The sequence below is a fragment of the Ambystoma mexicanum genome, chromosome 3p (genome assembly GCF_040938575.1).
Source record: "Ambystoma mexicanum isolate Mex_15411 chromosome 3p, UKY_AmexF1_1, whole genome shotgun sequence".
Classification (NCBI taxonomy): domain Eukaryota; kingdom Metazoa; phylum Chordata; class Amphibia; order Caudata; family Ambystomatidae; genus Ambystoma; species Ambystoma mexicanum.
This window is the reverse complement of record NC_090925.1, coordinates 143,511,614-143,537,548: the sequence shown is the minus strand read 5'-3', so window position 1 is coordinate 143,537,548 and position 25,935 is coordinate 143,511,614. Positions and strand designations below refer to the sequence as shown.

The following is a 25,935-nucleotide window of genomic DNA, read 5'->3' as shown; positions in this document are numbered from 1 at the left end:
GGAGAAGAACTGTGCGTTTTGCATGAACATGACGTATCGGACTATGAGGGATCGTCGGAACCGTCTTGCCAACTGACGGCTGGAAGGAAAGAGCCCAGCAGGTGAGAAGAAGAAGTCCGAGCGGTCTTCTAAATCCTGTGAGGGCGCTCCGGCGACGGAGGCCCAACAAAAGGCAAAGCACCGCAAGTCAGCGGGCACCGGGAGCGCTGAACGGTCGGGCTCCTCGGCTGCCAGGCAGGGCACACCTTCACCGGCGCCATCAACCACGAGCCAATGCTCTGGCTCGGGGAAGAGAAAATCCGAGAACCCGGCTAAGCTTCTGGAGAGGCCCCGGTCCATCTCGAAGGATCCAGCCGAGGGGAAGCGAGGCGGTGACCCTCCCCCCAAGGTGAAGGCCTCAAGCAAGGTGGTGAAGGCCTTGATTCACCCAGCTAAGGCCTCTATCGAGGTAGTCGCGACAGCTCTGGTGAAGCCTTTGGAGGCTACCCCAGTGGAGGCGACCTCAGGGCCCAGATTTTCCCCTGCCACCGCAGAGGGAATCCTCTTTTCAGCCCATCGAGAAGACCCCCGTGAAGACCCCGGTGGAAAAAGAGGGGGGGGGTGGCTGTTACGGACACGGATACAGCCTCCGAGGAGGAGCTGCTTGAAGTCGTGGAGGGCCTCAACAAGAGGTTTCAGGAGGTCCGGTCCCACGGGAGGAATCCCGACGAGGAGGACGAAGAGAGCGATGGTGGCGCCAACGAGGTTCCCGTGGAGGAGGAGCAACCATTGCGCCCGTTGCAACCCGAGCCACAGGAGAACTCGGTGGCTATTTTGATGGCAAGCCAAACCGTATGCACAGAGATAAGGACAGGATTGCCTCTACCCCCAACGGACGACCCAGCAGAACCGGGCCCGTCGGGAAGCCCTCCAAACAAGAGGAGGAGAGTTCATCCACCCCCACCCTTCCAGCCCCCATGGCCCTCTCAGCCTTTATCTCCTTCCCCTGTTCCTGTGGATGACACAGGAACAGATACGGCCACGACGGGGACGGATGACGACGGGACCGACCTTCCATCACCACCCCCCTCGGGCCTCCCCGCCCGACGAAATTGGCTCCTTCCACGCCATGATTGCCAGGGCATCCGAGCTTTTCCAGCTCTGCCCCGAAGAACAGAAGAAGGAAGGCTTCCTCTACCAACGGCGCAAGGCCAAGAGGAAGACGGTCCTCGCGGTGCCGTTGCTGGATGACATCTGGGACGAGGGACTTGCTCTTCTGAAGAACCCGTCCACGACTCGCCTGCCAAGAGGGACCGGTACAAGAAGAAGTACCGGGTCCCCAATGCCGCCCTTTTGTGCCTTAGGGCACAGCCGACCCCGGATTCGGTCGTTTCGGCAGCGGCCAAAAAGAAAGCAGCGGGGGCATCGGCTTCAACTTCAACTTCCCCACCGGACGGCGAGGGAAAGAAACTGGACGTCACGGGACGACGAGTCATCTCATCTGCGGCGACGACGATTAAGGCGGCCAACGCCCTAGCGATTGTGACCCGCTACGACAGGGAGTTGTGGTACAAGATCGCCCCCTTGTTGGACTTCCTCGCTGGATGACATGAGGGCAGAGGCCCTGGAGATCCTACAGGAAGGTGAGGTGGCATCGGACCACGCCATAACGGTAGCCACAGACATTGCCGACACCGGGTTCCGCCAGTTGGGCAACAGCGTTTGCCTTCGACGGCGGGGGTGGCTCAAGGCGACGGATTTCCACCAAGACGTGCAAGCCAAAGTTTTGGACATGCCCTTCTACAGGAACAATCTGTTTGGAAAGACAGTGGATGAGTCACTTCAGGCCATCAAGACCGACACGGAGACGGCTCGGGCCTTGGGAGTTCTGCAGCAATGACGGCCGCCCTTTCGGAACTCCGGAGGCAAGCAAGGTGCCTCCAAAGGATTCGGCGGCAGCTCCTCAACGTACCCTCAGGCGGCCCGCTCCTTGTCGCAGGAGGCCTACAGAGGACGAGGCAAGTCAGGTGGATCTCGTCGTCGTCGCCAGGGAGGCCAAGGCAACAAGGCCACTGCCAAGCAAGACTGAACCAGCCGTTGCGTCGGGCCCCCACCTGAGCACCCCGGTGGGAAGCCAGCTGGCGAAGTTCGTCAGCGTGTGGGAGTCCATCTCCACCGACCGTTGGGTGCTGGATGCCCTGGCCAACGGGCACACTCTCGAATTTCAGACAGTGTGCCCGCATTCCTCCCGTGGCCAGGAAGGAAAACCACGTCCCTCAACCACGTCCCTCAACTGCGGTTAGAAGTAAGGGTGATGCTCAAGAAAGGAGCCATCGAGCTTGTCCCAAAGAGGCTCCGGAGTGTAATCATGGTACTTCCTCGTCAGAAAGAAGACAGAAGGATGGCGTCCCATCCTGGACTTGCGTCGACTAAACAAATACATCAAGGCACAGAAGTTCCGGATGGTCACCCTCCAGCACGTGCTGGGCCAGCTGGAGGAAGGCGACTTCCTATCGTCGTTGGATTTGGAGGATGCGTACTTTCACTTCCCCATTCTAAAAGGACATCGAAAGTTTCTCAGGTTCGTAGTCCAAGGACGGCACTACAAATTCAAGGCCCTCCCATTCGGATTGAAGTCGGCGCCCAGGGTTTGCACCAATTGCCTGGCACCAGTGGCGACGTGGCTGCGCCTGCAGGGGATCCACGTCTACCCCTACCTGGATAATTGGCTCATCCGAGCAAGACAAGGGAACACACCGTCGAGCACACAGCGATAACCGTCCGGCTGCTCACGGACCTGGGATTCTCCATCAACTTCCCCAAATCCCACCTGGTGCCGTCGCAGGTCACACTGTTTCTGGGAGCCAGGCTCGATACAGTAGCGCGATTGGCCTCGCCATCGGAGGAAAGGACGAAGGCCATCCTGGGCAAGGTGCAGCGTTTGCTGGCCACGGACGTAGCCAGGGTGAGGTCCATTAAGTCCCTTCTAGGGATGATGTCCTCATACATCTACCTGGTGCAGCTATGCAGGCTTCTGATGCGTCCTTTACAGGAGTTCCTTGACGCACGTTGGATGCAAGCGGCGGGAAGTTTCGAGGCCAAGGCCCCGCTCAACGAGGCTTTCCGCCAAGCAATTCGGTGGTGGGGCACCCGCGCGCATCTCACGGCAGGCACAGACTTTCAGACCCCAGCACACCAGGTGACAGTGACGACGGATGCCTCCCTGGAGGGGTGGGGAGCGCACACCGGAGATCTTCATGTGAGATGCCTTTGGCTCCCGGAGGAGGGGACACTCCACATCAACATCCTGGAGCTCCGAGTAGTGTTCTGGGCCCTCAGGTCGTTTCACCCATCCCTCAAGGGCAAGGTGGTGAGGATCTTTACCGACAACACCACCATGATGTTCTACTTCCGGAAGCAAGGGGGAACCAGATCCCCAGCCCTGTCCAAGGAAGCCCAGGATCTGTGGCATTGGGCCATTGCCCAGGGGATATTTCTGGTACCCTTTCATCTAGCAGGGATAAAGAGCACCATCGCTGACTCACTCAGCAGGGAGCTGCGCTCGTGCCACAAGTGGGAACTACGTCAGGATCAAGTGGATCGACTCTTCCAACGATGGGGCAAACCCCAGATCGAACTGTTGGCGACGGCGACGAACTCCAAGTGGCAGAGGTTCGCCAGCAGGTTTCCCCAGCCGAGGAGCATTGGCAATGCTTTCTCGTTCCTCTAGGACGGCCTGTTCCTGTATGCGTTCCCTCCGTTGCTGCTCCGACTCATCAACCAACTCAAGAGGTCCCGGTTTAGGATGATCCTCGTCGCACCGGCGTGGCTGAGACAGATCTGGTTCCCGGACCTCCTGGACTTGTCAGCGCCCTCACCAGTCAAACTGTCGACAGACGCAGATCTTCTCTCCAGAGAAAGAGGTGCCATCCTTCATCACGACCCGGAGTCGCTGAACTTGCAGGCCTGGCTCCTGCAGGAGGGTACGATGTACGGAGTCGCTGAACTTGCAGTTTGGAGGGTACGATATCCCGCCGGACTGCAAATAGGTTCTTGCAAAGGCCAGGGCGTCCTCAACTCTCAAGTGCTACGGACACAAGTGGAAGAGGTTCTCTGTCTGGTGCCGTGCACAGAAGATTAACCCTCTACGGATTACGGCCCTTCAAGTGCTACCATACCTACTGTCGCTGGCCAAGGCTGGACTGGCTCACGCTTCCATCAAGATACATCTGGCAGCGATTTCCCGATACACCAGAACTACAAGACGGTCATCCCTGTGGTCTCATCGCTGGGTGAAGGAATTTATGAAAGGACTGTTCCGATTGTTCCTGCCGGTGAAGGCTCCAGCCCCGGCGTGGGAACTCAACGTGGTGCTCACCAGGCTCATGGGGCCACCATTAGAGCCTCTGCATTCGGCACCGTTGAAGTTCCTGTCGTGGAAAACAGCATTCCTCGTGGCCATCACCTCCGCACGACGGGTGTGAGAGATCCAGGCCCTATCCTGCAAGCCTCCATACTTGACTTTCCACGAGACAAGGGTGGTGCTGAGGACGCACCCCTCCTTCATGCCCGAGGTGCCGTCGGACTTCCATCTCAACGAACCCTTGGTGTTGCCAGTTTTCTTCCCGTCATCTTCGTCGCCGGCCGAGAGGACTTTGCACTCGCTGGATGTAGTTAGAGCACTGAAGTTCTACGTGGACCGCACAAAGAGTTTTCGGAAGACGTCACAGCTTTTTGTGAACTTTGGACCTGTGAACCAAGGGAAGGCCCTCTCGAAGGCTTCCATTTCCAGATGGCTCTCCGGCTGCATCATGTACTGTCACCGGTTGGCAAACCGACCGTTGCCCGGCCATCCGAGAGCCCATTTGACCAGAGCGATCGCTGCTACCACAGCGTTCTTGTCTGGTGTGCCCCTGCTGGACATCTGCAGGGCTGCTACGTGGAGGTCGACGCACACCTTCACGAGATTCTACTGCGTCAAACGGGATTCCAGGAAGGAGTCCAGGGTCGACCAAGCAGTGCTGCGCAACCTGTTCGCCTGATGGTGGGCCTGGTGAGGAGGTAAGAGTTGCTTAATGTTGAGTATATGTAATGCTTAATGTTGAGCCTTGCCACCTCCCGTGGTTGTGCATGTGTGTACTGCTATGTATTCTTATATTCATGAGCCTGTGAATCCATGCCAGACCCCATGCTGGAGAAGGAACAAGTTACTTACCTGTAACTGTTGTTCTCCAGCATGGGTCTGGCATGGATTCACATGCAAATCCCTCCCTCCTTGCCCTCTTCGGCTCTTCACTTGGTCATACTGCCACTTTACGTGCTACCAAATCTGAGGATGGCTGCCAGGGGAGGGGCTTAGGGAGAGAGCAGTCAATGGCTGGGGGCAGTATGACCCAGAGACCAGTGATTGGTTACTACTAAGGAAGACAGATCAGAAACAAAACTGATACTGATTTTTTCTTTACCGAGGATTCCCAGCCTGACGACGGGGAATATCCTTGAGCATGTGAATCCATACCAGACCCATGCTGGAGAACAACAGTTACAGGTAAGTAACTTGTTCCGTATCTTTGGACAAGCTCCTGCCTATTTTAAAACATTAATTCCAAAATATCGTCCATCCAGAGTATTGTGCTTACTAACAATGTAAGATTATCTGCCCAGACCATAGATGCGCAAAGGGACTTGGCAGATCTTTTCCAGTAAAAGCAGCCACTTTCTGGAATTCACTTCCTAATACTCTGGGAACGGAACACGACCTACGACCGTTCAGAAAATCTCTAAAAACCTTGCTGTTCGAGTAACTCATCCTCCTTTCTAACCTGCCCTTTGGCCTTTCTCTGCCCTGTCATTTGATGTTCGTCCTTATTGTGTAAATGTTTTGGCACCCCACTGCCTGCAGGTTTTCGGCGCCTTAGATATACATACATAAATAAATAAGAAGACGCCCTGCTGTGGGGCAAAGGCCCGGCCCAACCCGCTGCCCGGCTCAACCCGCTACCCGAAGTCCTCGACAGAGAGTGGTCAATTATAAGCATTTATTGATTTAGTCGCTGTAGATCCACAGGCAGGGAAGAGGCATCCCAGAATAGTTGGCAGACCCTGCAGGTCTGGCAAAGAACAGTGAATAACACCCAAAGAAGGGGGTACAAGAATTCCATACAGAAAAAGGGATTACCAGTAACCAAGACATAAACAAATCACTGATGAGTGGTGAACCAGAAGGTTATACTCTAGAAGGGGGTGCCCAAAGAGTGAAGGATAGTGTTGGGGTAGGGGTGGTATATTCCACCCCCCTGCACCATTCCTGCAACAAGTAAACAAGGTGTGAACTAAGGGGGGGGGGAGACATCTCCACCTCTATCGTACATATTTGCATTACTCATTTTAGTGGACGTGTGTAGAAGCATAACTAATGCCTGTAGACTCCATTTTGTCCCTCCTTAACACCATCTTTTTCTAGGCCTCTGCCGAAATGTCAGGTCTCCCTCTCCCAGTGCCGCGCACACCAGCTCCTGCCACCTCCACCCCTTGCCAGCTCAGCGCGACTTCAGTTCTCACGGAAATAGTCATTCATTTTTGCCTTTAGCAAGTATCAAGCACTGACAGGATGTGCTCATCGCAGAGTGCGAGACCAAGGTCTGCTCCAGACCCAGTTCCCCATCCATCTCTGCTGACCGACTCATACCCGGTCTACTTCCTCCCTGCCAAATCATGGTCCACTGACCCTATGCCCCCTATTCCCTCTGAATGCATCGGCTTACCAGACCCTTCTCCTGGACCACCCTAAATTGCCCACCATATCCCAAATCTAGAGTGATCATATATATTATTTCCTAAAGCTAACACCTATCCCGAGGCGTTTGAAATCGTGAGGCCCCAAACACAACAAATCACTGATCAACCTTTCTGATCAGGCACCTGAAAGGAAGACACTTGCCCCTTGCCCCTATAAAAGCATGGGTTAGAATGCACATATATTTGCCTTCTCTTTATGAACGACCCCCTTTGATGCAATGATTTCATGCCAGCTATTATTCTTTGCCTACCAAACTTCATTGTTTAGTTTAGTCAGGATTTATCATTTTGTGATCCTCAACCCACCATCACCCTGCAAAGATGAGACCAGCTGACCCACGTGCCAATTGACCGCCCCAGCGTCCTCAACCAATTGTAGACGGACATCGCCTATGCTCCATACTGGACTAGGCCAGTTAACCAATGGAAACTGTTATTTTGTACTGTATGTAATTACATCATCCATGACATTTTTCAGATTCATAATGTGCTGCCTGTGTATTATGTGGCAGAGCGCTCTCGGACAGCAGAGTTCTTTGCTTGCATTTATTTACTTATATAAAATTGGGTACCCTTGCAATTACTCTCCTGGTCTCATTCCCTAGTGGGGTGTGTACTTTATTCTGTCTATTGGGACACATGCATGCTAAGGTGCTAGCCTTCATTTGGTGACCGCTTTTGCCTGCTAGTCCTCGAGATACTGCCATACCTATGGTGAGATCTGGGCTACCCCGTCGAGCGCCAAAGCCACCTACGGTTGGCAGAGTTCTACAAAAAGCGTGCACTCCCGAGCAGGTCTTGTGGGTCACAGCTTTGCAAACATGCAACTGATTGCCGGAGCCGGCCAAGGCCGCCATGGGGAGGCCCCTTCGGGATACACAGCGAACGGAGGCTCTTGGAAGAAGACCGGCACGTGAGTACTAATTGCAACAGAGAGACAAATAAGGGAGGAGTGGGACTATATATGATTGGGAGTTGAACAAAAAAGGGGAAAGAACATGCATGGGTAGAGTGAGAGTGAATGAGGTATGTAAATGAGATTTTGTATTGTTTTTTATGGCCATTGGTTTTTATATGGAGAAATAAATTGAAGAGAAGAGTAGATAGGGGTACCTAGCTCTGAAAAGGGGTAGAAGCCGGCGCTGGATAGCACTGTCCCGACCATTGAAGAGAATTAGATGAGAAAAGAGAACAAAGTAGGAGCCTCATATATGGAGTAGGCTTGATAGCGAACTGAAGAGTTGTTTTAGGTTTTGATATTTCTTAGTGTTTTCCAATATTCTGGAGGAAGGCCCAGGAGGGGCACGGGTGATGTGAAGGCAGGACGTGTGAAAAGGGGGTAAAGAATCGTTGGGAAGAAATGTTGGGAAGGGACAAAAAGGGCAAATTATTTGTTCCATGTTTTGTATTGTTCAACTGTTTGTTGGTTGTGTTTTTTCAACGTCAATTATGTTGGTTGTGGTTCACGTCAATTATGTGTAACTGAGAAAAAGAGTAACAAAGTAGGGTGAGGTAGAGTACACACATACCCCTTGTGTTACCTTCTGAATAGAAGATTTTAACAGAAAAAGGAGAAAAATATGTATTTGTCCAAACATGGGGATAGACACCCCCATCCCATATTTGTAAAAACCTCACCCTATACCAAGAAAAGGTAAAGAAATACCATAGTGAGTGGGTAAAGGAACTGAAGGGGGAGGGAGCAACCCGTGCCTGGCCGGAAGAGGGGTCCTTTGATAAAGGAACACTTGATCATGTTGCCACCCTGTAATGGCTAAATACAAGGGAAGAAATTCCTGTACTTTGGGACCCCCAACCGGCCCATAGAGTCGGGTTTGCCCAGAAGCACTTTAAGATAAGATAGCAGCACCAGTGAGATGGATGGGGGTGCAGATTTATACTCCAACACCAAATCAATAATGACAACTCAACGGTTTGGCAAAGGGAGTCAGTTTAATGACAAGTACAAAAAACGGGGAGCCTCATGAATATCAGCGGATGCGTGATCTTCTCTCTTGCTTCACAACTCCAACAAACTTAATAAAAAAAACATAATTTATACTAAAAACTCATCATCACTGACGTTTTAACGCTTAAACGTTGGCATGCAATTCTATTGGTTCAGGAAAGGTAACTCTAATATAGGTACTATATCTGTATATTGTAACTGAGTAAGGGGATTGGATAAACACTGTCAGGTGGGACATCTAAGCCCTTCCCTCAAAATGGCTATTGTAGATGTCACTAAAGGTACGACGTCCCATTGGTTCAACTAACTATAGGACCCTAGATTACTTGGTCCACTATGATTGAGTTGGCACTAACCCCACTCATACTTTTCCATTTTGCCTAGCAGCACGCAGAATGCAGGGTGCCCCTTAGCTCCCCCGGCCTTCCTCCTATTATTGTTACAATCAATCATCACTTTAGTGGCCATGTGTCTATTATTTCACTGTGGTTGGCCTCGAGACTGCATCTCCTGTCTGGAAAAGTTCTGATATCTTCGCCTGGCCCACTGCCATGCGTAGGTGTGAAAGTCTTGCTTCTTCTCGATCGGCTGGTCACGTAATTCAGACACCGTGAATTTGCCTCTTCTTTATGTAATTTGTGTATTTGATTTTTGTTTCACCCACCACCTGCCTTCAGTTTCTTATCTTGACCTTTCTGAAGCAGGATATTCTGTTCTTTGCTTCAATTAATTGTAGCTACTGTTCGTCTATTCTACTGATACGACCTTGACTTTCTTGGCATGATTTGCCTCTGCTGAGTTTCGTTTCTGCCGCTTATTCTTGATTTTGCTAAATATGAAGCTGTCCTTGTGTGGCCTTTAGTAGCCTTGGTTAATTTTGCTTCTTGTGCAAAGTGGAAGTATACTTATATAACGTGCTTCGTTTGAGGTAGATATGTATAGGTGGCGCTTGCCCCACTAGCTTTCTACTAAGCATAGCAAGCCGCACGATTTTCTTAGCTTTCTTGCAGTTCCAAGCATATGTACATGCGTAAACTGGTCGAATATCTTCACCATGCTCATGGCTTCAGCTTCTTATATTTGACATTGTCCTTTCACTTTAGGTTCACGATGCCCCTTGTCCATGGAGTTTTCGTCTCTTTACATCATTCTCTGGTCGTCATCTCTTCTATATGTGAGTCAGTCCGGGTTCTTGTGTCGTCACCGTTCGTCTTCCATCAATACCTTTTTGGCTTCTTCAGGGACTGTACTTAGACGATCTTCACTTCGTTTAATTTGTTGATATGGTTTTCTCAATGGGTACCTTACTTTCCATGGTTTACATGGTATTGGTACTTCAATAGGTGTTGCTCTTCTGATTGGTACTGGACAGAGCCCCACTGCGGCTCACTGCTGGTTTATTTGCTCATCATACTTCACATATTTCGGCGTGAACGTTCCTTGTACTTCAAAATGGATGGTTGGAGTGCAGGCTGTACTTGGGACCTCCTCTACACTCCCCCCTCTGGCCGATTCATCGACCACTTTCATCTCTTTCTTTGGATCCATCTTCTTTGGTTCCTCTGTATTCACCTTCACTTCATCACCTAGGTCCATTCTTTCTTCATCTTCTGGGTCTATACATGATGGTCTGAAGAAAGGTCTCTTTGGGGTCCATATATTTATTACTCCTTTTAAACTTCCTGCTGTTCTCACGTGTTCGTCCTTGTTCCATGTCATCAGTTGACATTGTCCATTTGGGCTGCAGTCAACCCACCTCCCCACATAATTTCTGTGCTTTCCGGGATATAGAAACTTTGTCCCTTCTGGTGCATGAATGCTGGCCTTCACAAAGTCTCTTATTTCTTCATCAGTTAGGTCTTTGGGCTTCCATCCTGGTTCGACATCAATCGTGATCTTCATCCCTATGGCCTTTTTCGCAGTTTTCTGGCACTGTGAGATTATTATCTTGATAACACAGAATCCTAGCAATATCATCGCTAGCAGGGCTCCTAGGAACTTGAATGCATCTGCCATCCATTGTGAAACCCATGAGAATAGTGATCCAAACCAACTGTTGTCGTCTACTTCGTCAGCTTCATCAGTCATTTGATTCTGTAGTTTCATCAGCAAACCTATGGCCACTGTTAAGGTTCCATTTTCTTCGTTGTGAGATGGTATAAATGTGCAACATGATTCTCCAATTTTGCTCAAACACCTCCATCCATAGCTGTGATCTTGTCAAGTACATATCTGTTCTGGAGAGTCATCAGTTGGATCGCCCTTAACTCTTCTTTAATTGCGTTGAATCCTTTTATGGTCATGTTAATGGTCTGCAGTACCTCCCATCTGGTTACCTGCAACCATTTAGTATTTGCTCCAACTTGAAATCTTGGCATGAAGCCCGTCATGAACACTGATGAGGTGAGGCTGAACAGCCTGTGTTCATATGGGATTGCATGAAAAGCTTCTTCTGATTAGGCAGAAATGTAATTCTCTCTCTTCATTCAAGTCAGCAGTTCCACAGATCTCTTCTTCCTCAGGTGAGCATCTGCTTTCGGGAAACTGTCAATATTCAGGTCACTTTTCGGGATCACCAATGCTGGAACGTGGACATTCACTATTGTGGATATACCTCCCCAGTTTCTTGGTAGTCTGATGTATGCTTTGGATCCACATGCCAGTAAAGGTCCATAATTACTGCAGTTCCATGCACCATTCCTAGAGCATCAAAAACTCGTCCACAGTTCTGAATTTCTCCCATCTTTCTAGTGCCATTATTCCTGAAGCAGAATTTTGGGCTTTCCAGTGGCACTATCTGCAAGGGTCCTCCTCTGTCTTTGAACCATGTCAGCAGTTTTGCAAGCTTTGGCCACAATGACTTGCATCCGTTTTGTACTATGTCAATGGTGCCTTGGTAATGACCAGTGACAATCCAGGCTCTACAAATTACTACTCCTTTCTCCCATCCGTCTGGTGAAAGCACTGTTCCCCAAATCTGCATTTGGCCTCTGTTTTTCCAACTTCGAGCCTCTTCTGGAGTTTTTCCTTGGACATTTAGCTTCTGGTTTGCTTCTCTTCTGATTTCTGCTCCCTTAACCCCAGGCTTCTCATATCTGATCACAATGTGTTTCGTGTTTCCATTGTTTCTTGTCTTTATGTCCTGGACATAATCGTCTTCATTTGGATCGGTTGCTTCAGTTGCCCATTTCAGTGAGGCATCAGTTCCCATGAACTGGCCTCTGGTCTTGAACATTGCTATGTGTGATATGCCTGGGCTGTCTGGGCATGAATTTCTACAGCTACGAAAATCTTGGACTTCCCCATGCTGTACGGTAGGAGTGCACAAGCAAAGCATTCCCCCTCCGACCTTCGTCTTCCAACTTCTTTCATGTGCTTGTACCAGATGTTGTTTCCCAAATGTGCTGTGCTGTACAAGTAATCGTTTAGTTCACTGTCATCTCCTTGTATGCTCTCTCTTGACTCTTAAGGTTTTCATGTAGTTCGCTATAACTACATCCTTGAATACATCTGCATGGCTTCTTGTTGCTGGAGGATTCTTAGGTATCCTGATCCATGATGCAGGTATCTTCATCTGTGCCAGTCGAGTGGAGGAAAGTCTGGAAATTCTTTCTATTTCCTCTTGCCTCTTCCTGGCTCTGGCTAATGATGGCCATATTGATTCTGCTATCAGCTGTGCGCGTGATATTTTCTTTGAGCTCGTCTTTGTGCTCATCAGTGTCATATCAGGGGTGTTCATTAATGTTATTTCTGTTGGTTTCCTCTCCAACCCCTCTTGCATTCTTTTTCTTTTGCTTAGAAATGGCCATATCCACTCTGCCATTGGTCCAGTATATGGCTGTATTGTAGAACTCGTGCTTGTCCCCTTCATTGGATCATGTGTGCTTATCAATGCTGTCTCGGTTGTTTCATTCTTCAACTCCTTTTGTCTCTTTACAGGTTCATTTTTTCCCCCCCACTTGTCTCGTCACTGCACTGGTAGGGTAATATTTGGGTTTTGTGAAAAATTGCCCTATGCCGGAGGTGTGCTATCCTATCTAGATTTAGTATGCAAGGGACATGTATAATAGTGTGCTGCGGCGGTGGGGAAAGTAAGATGACTTTTCACTGTCAACTAAAATGCAAAAGGAAACTCAAGGGGGTATCCTCACTATCCGCGCTCACTACTATGAAGTAAGATAGGCCAAAGAATAGTTTGACTTGTTGACTTATAAACACAAAATGGTGTGAGTTTTATTGATGATATTCAGTTTATGGTGATTCCCTAAGAGTTAGTATTGCAAATTGCAATTAGAGGTACAAAGTCACCATGTCAGTAAGATACATGGTCGCCAAAAAATTTATATATACACATTCAAACACCTATGGGTAATGGTGAGATGTAACCCAATTGATAATTGAGATAACGCCTCGTCATAAGATTCTGACACCTATAGATAATGGTTAGAGGTAACCCAAATGGTAATTGGGATAAAGCCACGCCAACACGTGTTTCGACCCTTTAGGGTCATCCTCAGGGCGTATGATAATTGTTGCAGCACTACTAGACACATCACACATGTAACATTTGGACAAAAAAACTATATATAAAGGCAATTGGAGAGCAAGTTAGGTCCATCAGGTGGAGTAGCGAGGATAGAGGAAACAAAAAAAGAGAGAAAAAACAAGGATTACTTACTATATACAAAACCCGAGTGTTTAACAAGCACAACTGAATTAATGTAATCAGAGTTATATCTTCAGATCATCTATGGCTGAGGTAATACACATTTGGTTCATTTCATGGTGATACCGTACTGGTTAGTATTGTGAAATCAAAAAAGGTTTTTTTTGTGTAAATTCGAATATCTGAACAGGAGTGTAAATATTGTCTATTATCACATACTAGTTTGGAACAGTTTAGGATAGGTATCAATAAATCTTGAGGCTTCAATTTCGCCCAACATTGGTTACGTACGTCATATTGGTATATTATATCTGTTTTCCCTTCTTGCAAAAGAGCATGCCAAATCAATCCCGCGAGATTAGAGGTAGACACTGTGTTTTCACCTAGGTCCTGGTATGGGTTAGAATCCCAAAAATATATTTGATATATATATATATGATTACCTGCAATTTGATTGAAGCGTGGGAAGGGAATGGTGAAGCAGTGCTGTTGTATCTCCGTGTCTTATCGATCTTGTACTGTTCTGTACGTGTTACGGTTCTCCTACCACTGTGTAAGATAACCAGTAAAATAGCTGATAATCGAATGCTCAAAATAGTCCATGGATATTTAGTTTATGAATAGGATACGCCCTGCATCAATATTCCGCCGGTAGAACCTAAGGCATTATATATTTAGCTCTTGTTAGGAGTTCATAGGCGTGGATAACATATTCTTGGGTAATTTCGAAATTTTTGTGATGTAGTAGTGGTCACCGTTAGGTCGGTCCCGATACATCAGTAACGATATTATGAATCATCATGTGCTAAGTGAGTTTAGATGATATGTATTTGACAACATGCCCATCTATTGATTTTAGTAAGTTACGTTTTATGTGTGGGCGCGTTAAGCTAATTTACCAGTGTGTAGCCATAATTAGCGCGCAGCGGGTGGCTCTGCTCGTTAGCAGAATTACGCCGTAGTGAAGCAGTGAGCATCGGCTGCTGCTTCTGGTTGCCAAGTGAAACAGTAGTTCTTCTGGTCAGGTGACTGGTCACATGACTGTCACGTTGCATGGCAACCATTCCCGTTACTAGGAGTAACTTTCCATGAGTGTTGCTGACTGATTGAAGAAACTATGAGATATTGGAATTTAGCGATAAATGCGTCTCAGGTTAAGAGACACGGTTTGACATAGAAGCACACAGAAAACATGTGAGATAGTGATCTGCGCGGATAATGTGTCCAAATATTGAACTTGGAGTTGGCAGTGGTTACGAGGACGAAAAAGTAATTTCAACTAGCATAAATAATCAGATCTATATACTATGCTGGATCTGGGTGAAAAGATGGAGCTACGTGTTTGAAATTCGGTACTATAAAAGATTCCAAATATTTCCAAAAACAACAAGAAAGTGTGATACTTCATATGTTGGCCAGTAATGCAATGTAGTTGGAATAAGTGCACAGAGGCATCCTGTTGACATTAGAATATAGTCTAATACCACAAATGTTTGATGATCTAACAACTTGTTTGTTAACAGATTCATAGGAAGACATTGAGCTCATGTTCCTGGTTGAGTCTGAGTAGAAGACAACGTAATTGACATATCATACATGCTTCCTGTTGTCGCAGTCTCAGTTGTCTATCGCCACCTCTCACATGTTGTTTGATCTGTTGTAAGCCGATGAATCTAATGTCCTTTTGATGGTCCGACTGGTGGTGAGTTTGCCAGTGTATGGCAAAGGGTAGTTTCAGATCTTGGCTGTTAAGGTTGGAAAAGTGTTCACGAATCCTGACTGGCAATTCGCGGATGGTACTGCCTACATATATTTTCTTGCACACGCATTGGATTCCATAAATTACATATTAGGAACGACAATCGATGAAATCCTTGATTTTGACTTGTAACCGCCCATGGCATTTAAAAACCTTTGTGGGAGATAGTGCATATTGACAAAAGGTACAAGAACCACATTTGTGGAACCCAACTGGTTTAGTAGTTGAGGATAACCAATCCGTCTGTCTGATGGGGTCAGATCTCAGGATAGAGGGGCTGAGTAAATTTCTCAAAGTGGGTGCTTTAGTAAATATAATATTTGGTCGTTTTGAGATATATGGAGCCAAATCTGAGTCTACAAGTAGTATATGCCAATGATTTTGTAAAATATGGTATATAAACTTGCAGTCTCGTGAATACTTGGTGATAAAATTCACATTTGCTGGATATACTTGGCGATCCTTTTATTTTGTCGTAGATTTAAGCAAATTGGATCTTTCAACTGATTCCATGGCTTTGGTAGCTTTCCTAATGTTATGCCTGGAGTACCCTCTTTCCTGGAATCTGGCTCCAATTGACGTACATTCATGCATGTATATATCATATTGACTGCAATTTGTTCTGGATCTGAGAAATTCTCCTCTGGGTATGTTGTTGATGACACTTTGTCTGTGGCTACTATTTGCATGTAGAATAGAGTTAACTGCAGTTTCCTTCCTGTAAGTGCAAATCTGAATGGAGTTAGAAATAATGTTGATTTGCAAGTCTAGGAACATAATCTCTTCTGCATCTATAGGCCCTGTGAAATTGATTCCAAAATGGTCGTTATTCAGATATTCCATAAATGCATTGAAATCGTCAGATTTACCAGACCAAATAGCAAAGACATCATCAATGTATCTTTTCCATGTGATGATGTAATTGGAAAAGGGGTTGCTGTTGAAGATATAATGATGTTCAAAAAAGGCCATGAAAAGGTTGGCTCGAGAGGGTGCATATTTTGCCCCCATAGCAATGCCTTTGGTTTGTGACTAGTAGTTACCATCAAAAATGAACTGGTTGTGTTTTAGAGTAAATTCCCAAAAACTTTTCTTCATTTTGTACATGTGTGTGATGTGAGGCCAAGAAAGTCCTAAAACTGTAATCCAAAGTTTCTAAAACCAATTTGTGTTATATTGATGTGTATAGTTTGTTTGTTTGTTTATTTATAATACGCACCAGACCCAAGGGTATTAGGGCGCGAAGGCATAAAGAGGGATGTTAAGCTTATGTTAAAATAGTACACAGGAATATGTTCAGCTATGGTTACAGTGCTGAATGCATGAGCAACAAACAGAGCACCAGTTATACAGGGTAATTATGCTCTGCTGAATGACACGTATATACAATAAATGCAGAGAATTGCTGTGGATCACGTATAGTACACATATATACAAAAATGCTGGATGTTACAGAGATGTACATCTAGTCAGTTGTCAAGTTCCTTTATCCAGTGAATGAGGTTGGATCTAAATTGTGGGTAGGGTAGGTCTTCCCTTAACGTAGTGCTGGTACGTCTAAGGTTACAAGAAAAATGCGGCTACCAAGAAATATCATTCAAGATTTGCAAAGTGTGGGTAGTATCTTTAAGGTAGGCTGGGATTTCTGGTACCAGGTGTTTGATTCCAGAATCTATATAGTCTGCCATGCCCTCTGTGGCCCCTCCTTGTCCACTCATTATTGGTCGCACTGTTGGTAACTTAGAAAAAGGTTTGTGAACCTTAGGCAAAAAATATATTGTGGGAATTAGTGGTTTGTTGTTGATAAGAAAAGATTTTTTGTCATCAGAAAGTAGGCCTTGGTTATGCCAATGCTGAATCAAGGTTTGTAATTCCTGAACCGTTTGTGCTGTGGTATTGGTAGTTATTTTCTGATAGCAACCTGGTGTGGAAAGGTGTGCATGAGCCATCATAATATAATCTGATTTGTTTAAGATCACAATGTTTCCACCTTTGTCTGCCTCTTTAATAATAATTGAATTGTTTTCTGATAGGTCTTGAAGTGCTAGCCATTCTGATTTGGTGAGATTGTTATTTTTGCTACTGACATTTTTCTGAAATCCATCAATGTGTTTGTGGATTTCTTTGGTAATCGATTTATAAAAGATTTCAATTGCATTATCCCCAACCATGAGTGGCATGAATTTGAATCTATTTCTATGTTCAGTTATATCCATATGTGCGTTGCTGGACACCTAGTTCCTTTTGAAACTCCCTTAAAGTTTTGGAATCTTCTCTCACTAGATTTGAGAGTAAATGCATGTTTTCAATTTCCTGAATACTTCTTGAACTAACTGGTGGAAGGATTTCAGCAGGCTTGTAAAAAACTGGCCTATTATGGAAAAATGTCTTGAGTTTGAGTTTTCTTGTGAATTTGTATAGGTCAATCTGGACTTCTGTCATATTCGATGTGGCACTCAGTGCAAAGGAGAGACCATAGTTCAGGACAGATAACTGATGTTGTGAGAGGTGTTTATCCGATAGATTGATGACAACATTTTTAGAATTGGCTTGATCTTGGGATTCTTGAGACTTGATCTTGTGAATCTTTTGTTTGTACCATTGTGAAGAGGGAAAATGGGAAAGTCCCTTCCCCCCATTCTCATCCAAACCATGTCCTAGAACGATATGGCCCAAGCACCACCCGCGAGAGGAATTTGACCCACTCACTTCGACACCAGATGTCAAGATCCACTGCAGCCTTGCCCCACACGGCCAGGGAGCCTGCCCACTGATGAAACCACGTGTGGGAACCCAGGTGACTGACGACGACTTTATGGACCAACTCGATTAGAACAGTAACCACAAACGCCATCATCGTTAGAGATGCCATGACGACATAGCCAACAGAAAAGAACACTCGTGCCACCATGCACATCAGCCATTCACACACCAACCTACACGAAGAACATACTCAGCGCTATGACACAGAGGACCGTATACACCCACAGTCATGCATCGTTGTTATTTTCCACATAGGCCACCTACAGCACTGCAGAAACGCAAAATGCCTGAAGAGCTTATGTATATGCTTGCAGACGCTTTTTCGCCACTATCGTCATGAAGACGCCACCCTACATATCTATTAATGCATATGACACTCTTGTCGCCCGTCGCGACCCCCATATTATGGATCATGTACCGCCACCCAGAAACTAGGCCCAGGTAGGCCGCAAAGCAAGAGTCCCCAGACAGAAGCCTCTCAGACGAAAACTGCAAATCCCTGATCGCCCAACGAGAGCCCACAGCCAAGGCCGCGATGTTACAATCTACATGCCAAGCTCCCCGCGCCAAGGTTACATCTGCCACTGCTAAACGCTCGTAAGAGCCGAAATACAAATCAAATGCTCATAATTCTGCTCCAGCCACGGTCTTGCAACAAGTGACCAAGCCGTCCTGATACGATGCCAAGCCTACAGGACAGAAGAGCACTGAGGTCTCACGACTGGGACACAGTCTGCAACAATAAAGTGACAAATTGGACACCTACAGCGATGGGAAAGACATGCACACCAGCCACTAGTCAGACCTGTCCATTGTCCATCACTGACACATAGTTACACATTGTTGCCAGCACCAGGTACACCGCGAGCTGGGAACAATGATGGTCCCAGGCTTGGGGGCTCGCGGGTGAACCAATCAGAATACGAGGGGCGCATCATGACGCCAATATAGTCTAGACAATCGCCAAGTGTCCCCTTGTAACAAATTTGTTGTAGCAATTGTTAGGGATGGCCCAAGCGTACCACCCGACCCATCCTCACCCAATAATACCCTTTCATATAGGTAACTATACTAACCCTACCACTCGGGGAGCCAACCCGAAGTGGCGCTAGGTTTTGGGGATAGTTTTCCCAGGTGACGCACGTAGCGCGTCATAGTTAAAAAGGGCCTGCGAGCCCACTAATGATGGGAGCCTCCCGGATGCATCTGGTTCTGAGAGTTCGTCCCTGCCTGTAATTAACAGCAGTATCTACCTTGCTCTTGTGTGTGCCTCATACTCCTTTTGGGACGCGGGAGGAGTTGGGGCCTCCCCAGCCCAGGAGGTCCGCGGACGGCCCTGCCGGCCCCTGGGAAATCACCCCAACAGTTGACGTCCCCTCGGTCTTGCTCCTCTTCCTCTTCCTCCTCTGAGGTAGAGGGGGTCCTTGAAGTATTTTGCCCTAAAGGGGCATTTCTTTGGAAACAAACCTGTTTGTTGGTAGAATTATAGTTTGTTTGGTTGCCCTTTTTGAACCTTTTAATCTCAGCTAGAAAACCTCTTCTGTAGTGAGGTGATGTCCCTGAAGAGGGTATTATTTCCAGGTCACTAGTGGTAGCATTTGCAGTTTCAGATTCTGAGTCAGTATCGGAGGTAACAGGTGTTACCGTAGGAGTTTTGATTTGGGACTGGTCTCCATCATATTTAGGTTGGAAAGTATATACCCGATCATTTAAATAGTCTCTCTCATCTCGATAAAATTTACGAAATTTGCGTAACTTACTTTCATCTTGGTATTCTCTCAAAATGGTGTGCATTTTATCAAAATTCTTGTCCTTGGTACTAGTGGGATTTTTCACTTCCGAAATTTCTGTTTTAATTTGGTCTATTTCAACGGTCACTCTGGCGTGTTCCCGTTCTTCATAAACTAAATATCCATGGACTATTTTGAGCATTCAATTATCAACTATTTTACTGGTTATCTTACACAGTGGTAGGAGAACCGTAACACATACAGAACAGTACAAGATCGATAATACACAGAGATACAACAGCACTGCTTTACAATTCCCTTCCCGCGCTTCAATCAAATTGCAGGTAATCACCCTAAACTGCCAAATATATTTTTTGGATTCTAACCTATACTAGGATCTGGGTGAAAACACAGTGTCTACCTCTAATCTCGGTGGATTGATTTGGCATGCTCTTTTCCAAGAAGGGAAAACAGATATAATATACCAATATGACGTACAGGTCAATAACCAATGTTGGGCGAAATTGAAGCCTCAAGATTTATTGATACCTATCCTAAACTGTTCCAAACTAGCATGTGAAAAGAATGTTTAAACTCATGTTCAGATATTCAAATTTACACCAAAAACCTTTTTTGATTTCACAATACGAACCAGTAGGGTATCACCATAAAATTAACCAAATGTGTATTACCTCAGCCATAGATGATCTGAAGATATAACTCTGATTACATTAATTCAGTTGTGCTTGTTAAACACTCGGGTTTTGTATATACTAAGTAATCCTTATTTTTTCTCTCTTTTTTGTTTCCTCTATCCTCGCTACTCCACCTGATTGACCTTACTTGCTTTCCAATTGCATTTATATTTTTTTTTGACTAAATGTTGCTGCAACAATTATCATACACCCTGAGGACGACCCTAGAGGGTCGAAACACGTGTTGGCGTGGCTTTATCCCAATTACCATTTGGGTTACCTCTAACCATTACCTATAGGTGTCAGAATCTTATGACGAGGCATTATCTCAATTATCAATTGGGTTACATCTCACCATTACCCATAGGTGTTTGAATGTATATAAACATGTTTTGGCGACAATGTATCTTACTGACATGGTGACTTTGTACCTCTAATTGCAATTTGCAATACTAACTCTTAGGGAATCACCATAAACTGAATATCACATGTTGTTTGTTTTTCACATCAATAAAAATCACACCATTTTGTGTTTATAAGTCAACAAGTCAAACTATTCTTTGGCCTATCTTACTTCATAGTAGTGAGCGCTGATAGTGAGGATACCCTCTTGAGTTTAATTTTGCATTTTAGGTGACAGTGAAAAGTCATCTAACTTTCCCCACCGCCGCAGCACACTATTTTACATGTCCGTTGCATACTAAATCTAGATAGGATAGCGCACCTCCGGCATAGGGCAGTTTTTCACAAAACCCAAATATTACCCTACCAATGCAGTGACAAGACAAGTGGGGAAAAATTAACCTTTAAAGAGAAAAAAGGAGTTGAAGAATGAAACAACCGAGACAGCATTGATAAGTACACATGATCCAATGAAGGGGACAAGTACGAGTTCTACAATACATTGAAACACTTTGTGCACCAACAAAAAATGCAGTTCTAATCATTAGTGACAGTAAAAAAAATGAAGAATATAATGCAGAAGTACATAATACCCCTGTATGTCAATCTACAGCATTTACTTCCAGAAAAATATGGACGTCTCTCCTCCAGAGGGAGGACGAGATTGCTGCTTTGGATCCCATCTCGATCATCCGTTGAAAGATGCTAACTTTTAATACACTCTTAACCAATATTATTTCTGGATTCTGTCGGCTCTGTTTATGTGTTGCAGGTACTAAAACAATTGTCCCGCCTTGTCTGAACAATGGATTGTCTATTATCTCTGGATACAGTTCTCTTGCTAGGCTATGGGAAATGTCAAAATCAGGCAATACTTCAGCAAGTCTCTTTACTGTGCATGTTCAAAATATATGAGTTCCCAATCTGTGCCTCTGATTTGCTTCATTCCTGAAGACATGTGTCCTTGTCAGAATAACAAAAGTGAATCCTCTTGCACTACTTTCTCAATCTGTCCCTCGGCGGAAAGTTCAAAGTCTTCTCAGATAGTTCTGCTGATGCTTAGAAAGTTCGACTTGCATCACAATACCATGCAAGACAATGCTCATCTGCGTAGTATTAGCTGGGTCTCTGATGAATGTGAGGACGTCAACACCAACAGGTCTCCCCACAAGGTCTGGAAAATCCTGATTAGGTGAAAAAAGAAGTTACTCGCCAATCTGCTGTCTTCTGGTGACAGGGACATTTGTCCGGCCCTTGTTAAAGTTTTGGACTGCTGGCTCTCACTCACTGTATTCCGGAAGTAGGATGAACTGCTTGGCAATTACAGTAAGCAGCCTCCTTATAGTCTTTTCGTTTTCAGGATCTTGAAGAAAGTCAGTGATATTGGGGAGCCTCCCCACCAGTGACACGTACGATCTTCGCACTAGATCGAAAATATGTTAACACATCTTTGGTGATGTCGCTACTGTGGGACGCCATAAGTGATTCCGATCAAAGTCACTGTGTTGAAAGAATCTGGATCCTGTATTTTCTTCCAATTTGTGTGTCCTCGCTCAAAACTTGGCATATTCTTTTCTTAATCAAGGCTTCAGTATGCCTCAGTCCAAAATTCAAAGTGAACAGATTATGTTGTGGCTTACACGTGCAATTTTCTTCGTCACCCTGCAACTAAGATGCACAGAGTGTCCGTTTTTATGTCCTTAACCTCTTTTGGCTCAGAGGAATATCCAAAATAAAGCCACAACTTTTGCACAAAAGTTCCTTGTCTTTGCTTTGCTGCTGGTCATGCGTCCTTAGTCCTCGTCATGGATCGCGTCTGCACGTGCTGTGGTTATTCCCCATCATCTGTAGTCTCTTCGCGGTGGGGTGCAGGCAGGGGGCCTCCTCCGATGTATGGCTTGATGTCACCCAAAAAGATCCAAGCTCTTCTTCCTTGTAGCTTCACTGCAGAGGGAGTGCAGTCTTCCACTGTAAAGGGTCCGTTAAACCTTGGCTCGTCCCACTTCTTTCTCGTGTGGTTCTTCACCAGGACGGCGTCTCTAGGGAAGATTGCCCCCTTTTCGTCGTCGCTGCAGCTGGCCTGAAAGTACAGTAAGGCAAGATGTCATTCAATTCAAGCAATTTTGCATTTCAGACCCTAAGATTTCTCTTGTTGGCTGGGCATCACATCTAGCTCTGTCTCGGGGTGTCAGGGGAGTGCGCATTCTTCTTCCTGTGGCTATTTCATGCAGCTTATGATGATGGTCAGAACCAGGTTGGTTTGAGTGCATACAGTGCCACAGGAAGGCAGTGTAACCATCCCTTTCTTAGAGTAAGCTTCAACTTGTCTATCCTCTCCTTTAACAAGCCATTGAGTTTCTCACATAATCCGTTACCTTGCGGGTGATACACCGAAGAGAACTTGTGCTTTATACCAAGCAACAAGCTTATCTGTTCAAAAACTTCATTTACAAAGTGAGTCCCATTATCTGATCTCGTGACTTCACATACTCCCCACCTGGGACATACCTCTCTTACTAGAAATGTGGCCACACAGGTAGAGTCTGGGTGTGTACATGGACCTGCTTCTATCCATATAGAGAATGGACACACCACAACAATTAGATACCTGTACTCGTTACATACTTGAATCATATCGACGTAATCGACATGCAAGTGCTGAAAAGGTCCATTGGGCCTTGGGATAACTCCTCTAATAACTTTTAGGGTGTGCCCAGCCATGAACTGTTGGCAAACTATACAGTTCACCATAAGAAATGCAACGTGCTCTGCTAGGTTCGGTATGAACCAGTCTTCAGCGAGTGTTGCTGCTAGATTCTCTTTTGTCATATGTGCTGGATAGTGTAACTGCTCCAATGCTATTTTTAACAGGGATATAGGCATTACTGGTTTACCAGTGCTGTCTTGTCGCCACAAGCTTTCAGAGGGGTTTAAAGAACACCCTTGCTGCTTCCAAAGATTTTTCTCCTCCTGTGGTGCCTCCCCTTGGAGGTCCATTAACTGTTTGTCCCATATTATTGTAGCTTTCAGGTTCACTCCGTGCAACAATAATTTTTTCATTTACGTTAGTGACCTCCACATCCATGATCATCTCACTCTTGGATGCCATACGCTTGGCTTCTGTGTCTGCTGCTTGATTTCCTCGTGAGATAAAATCTGTCTCCTTCGTGTGGGCGGCGCATTTCATGACCGCTATGCCCACTGGGAGCTGTAGTGCCTTAATCAGCCTATCCAATAGGGCTGCATGCTGTACTGGCGTGCTATCCGCTCGGAGGTAGCCCCTCCATTTCCAGCGCGCTAAGCCTGCGGGCACTGTCGATGTCACATAGGCAGAGTCACTGTACACCATTACTTCCTGGTCTGCGTAATTCTCAATCACGAGTATCAACGCTAATAATTCTGCAGCCTGTGCTGACTATTGAGATGGTAATCCTGCACTAAGAAGCACTCCAAATTCTCCATTTGCTGTGTTTCATTACAGCAGCACCTGTATATCTTTATCCATCGTTTTGATCGATTCTCGAGGAACCGTCAACGAAGACAATTTCTCCTTCTGACAATGCATTTTCTTTTACTATGGGAATTTCATTATAGAATTCTTCATAATTTGCAGAGTCATGTATTGCTCTCCTTCAGTGACTGGTTCTGGTATGAACATAGCTGGGTTCACTATTTTGCATCGGACTATTTTAAAATTGATGGATTTGATATGATCACTTCATAGGCGGAAGCTCTCTGAGATGTTAATGTGCCCTTCGGTTTCTCTAGAATAGCAAATAGTGAGTGCTCGACGTACAATGTCATTGAGCACCCCATTACAATGGTTGTAGCCTTCTCGATGGCGAACGCTGCAGCAGTTAAACTTTGTTCGCAAGGGAAATGACCACTCATCACTGGGTCCAAATTTGATCTATAATATGCCTGGGGCTTATACCCCAATGTGGTTCTCTGTGTGAGCACTGCCATCATAACGCTGCCATTTGTGTGTGACAACAGGTAGAACTCCTCTGCATAATTGGGAATCCCTAAAACTGGTACCATGCAAATGGCTCTCTTGAGTTCAGCAAATCCTTCCTCGATGGTCTCAGACCATTCAATGTTTTCTTTCGTCACCTGTGCCGTCTTTAGGCGCAAAAAACTGTCACTTTTGAACCGAAACTCATGAAGATGGGACTCGGACGGATACGTGCTGTATTAAATATGTGATGTGAATATGTATTATTAGCAAGTTGGTGATATTGTGTTTAAGCTTTATATGAAAAATAGGTTTTCTGTGTAGAAACAAAGGGGAGGTTTTTCCCTGGATTGTAAAGTGCAGCATCACTATGACACTAGGTTTCCTTCTCAAATCAGGAGAGGGGAAATCCTCTGGCCAATGGGCTCACTAGAGGGTGGGCTTGGTATAATCAGCCTACCCACCCCTTTGGGAAATACATAAATAGGGACTGCTTTGGACCTAGAGGGAGACACACACATTCACCCATCAACTGATTTACTGGCGAAGTGCTCTGCAGGAGAACCCAGCGCCAAGACTCCAGAACTCTGAAAGCAGAAGGCCCAATTACAAAGCTGAACCTTTCTCATCTTGGCCTTTAAAATCTTGCAACCTGATTTTAACACCAGCCTTCCAAGGGGAACCCCACAAAAAGAACAGCCGGGCGTGCTGTTTCTGCTTTCTTGCCAAGAACTCTTGCTAGAACCCAGAGATCCAAACCAGTAGAGTACAGCTGTAACCCAGAACCAACCCGTCAGATCCAGAACCAGAGGCCATGCAGTGTCCAGAGTGCCATGCTGAGTGCAGAACCGGGTGCCTGAATCCTGTCCGGTGGGCTAGCAGAATTCCAGTCCAAAACCTTTGACCAGATCCTGACGGGCCTATTCAAAACCATAGTTGTGAGTATCTAGCATAGAATTGTCCATAGCCAATCTCTTATATCCAATCCAAAACCATTCTAACGTATCCAGAACTGCATTGTAGAATCTCTTGTCTTTTCTGAATCTTTCTCTCACCCATATAGTCCTTTGATAATTGTAGTGATAATATCATCTTTGCGCTAACATATTTACTGAAGAAAGGCAAGCGTCTCGGCAGATAGAAACCATCCGGGGGCGTCACTGGATAGAAACCATCCGGAGGCGTCACTGGATAAGTGGCTGTGCTGTCATGTAGCTTC

At 46.0% G+C, this 25,935-nt stretch overlaps 1 protein-coding gene across 2 annotated transcripts in view; it reads right to left on the bottom strand.

Moving 5' to 3' along the window:
- Positions 1–25,935, bottom strand: part of LOC138580169 (uncharacterized) — a 123,030-nt gene that overhangs the window by 11,284 nt on the left and 85,811 nt on the right. Inside the window, exon 5 of one of the 2 annotated variants that reach the window (XM_069650499.1) lies at positions 21,149–22,841. The exons of the other annotated variant lie outside the window; for it this stretch is intronic. Within the exon in view, the coding sequence (XP_069506600.1) occupies positions 22,784–22,841 (58 nt within the window). The 3' untranslated portion in view covers positions 21,149–22,783. Of the gene's footprint in view, positions 1–21,148; positions 22,842–25,935 lie in introns of those variants that run through there. 2 annotated transcript variants of the gene reach the window in all.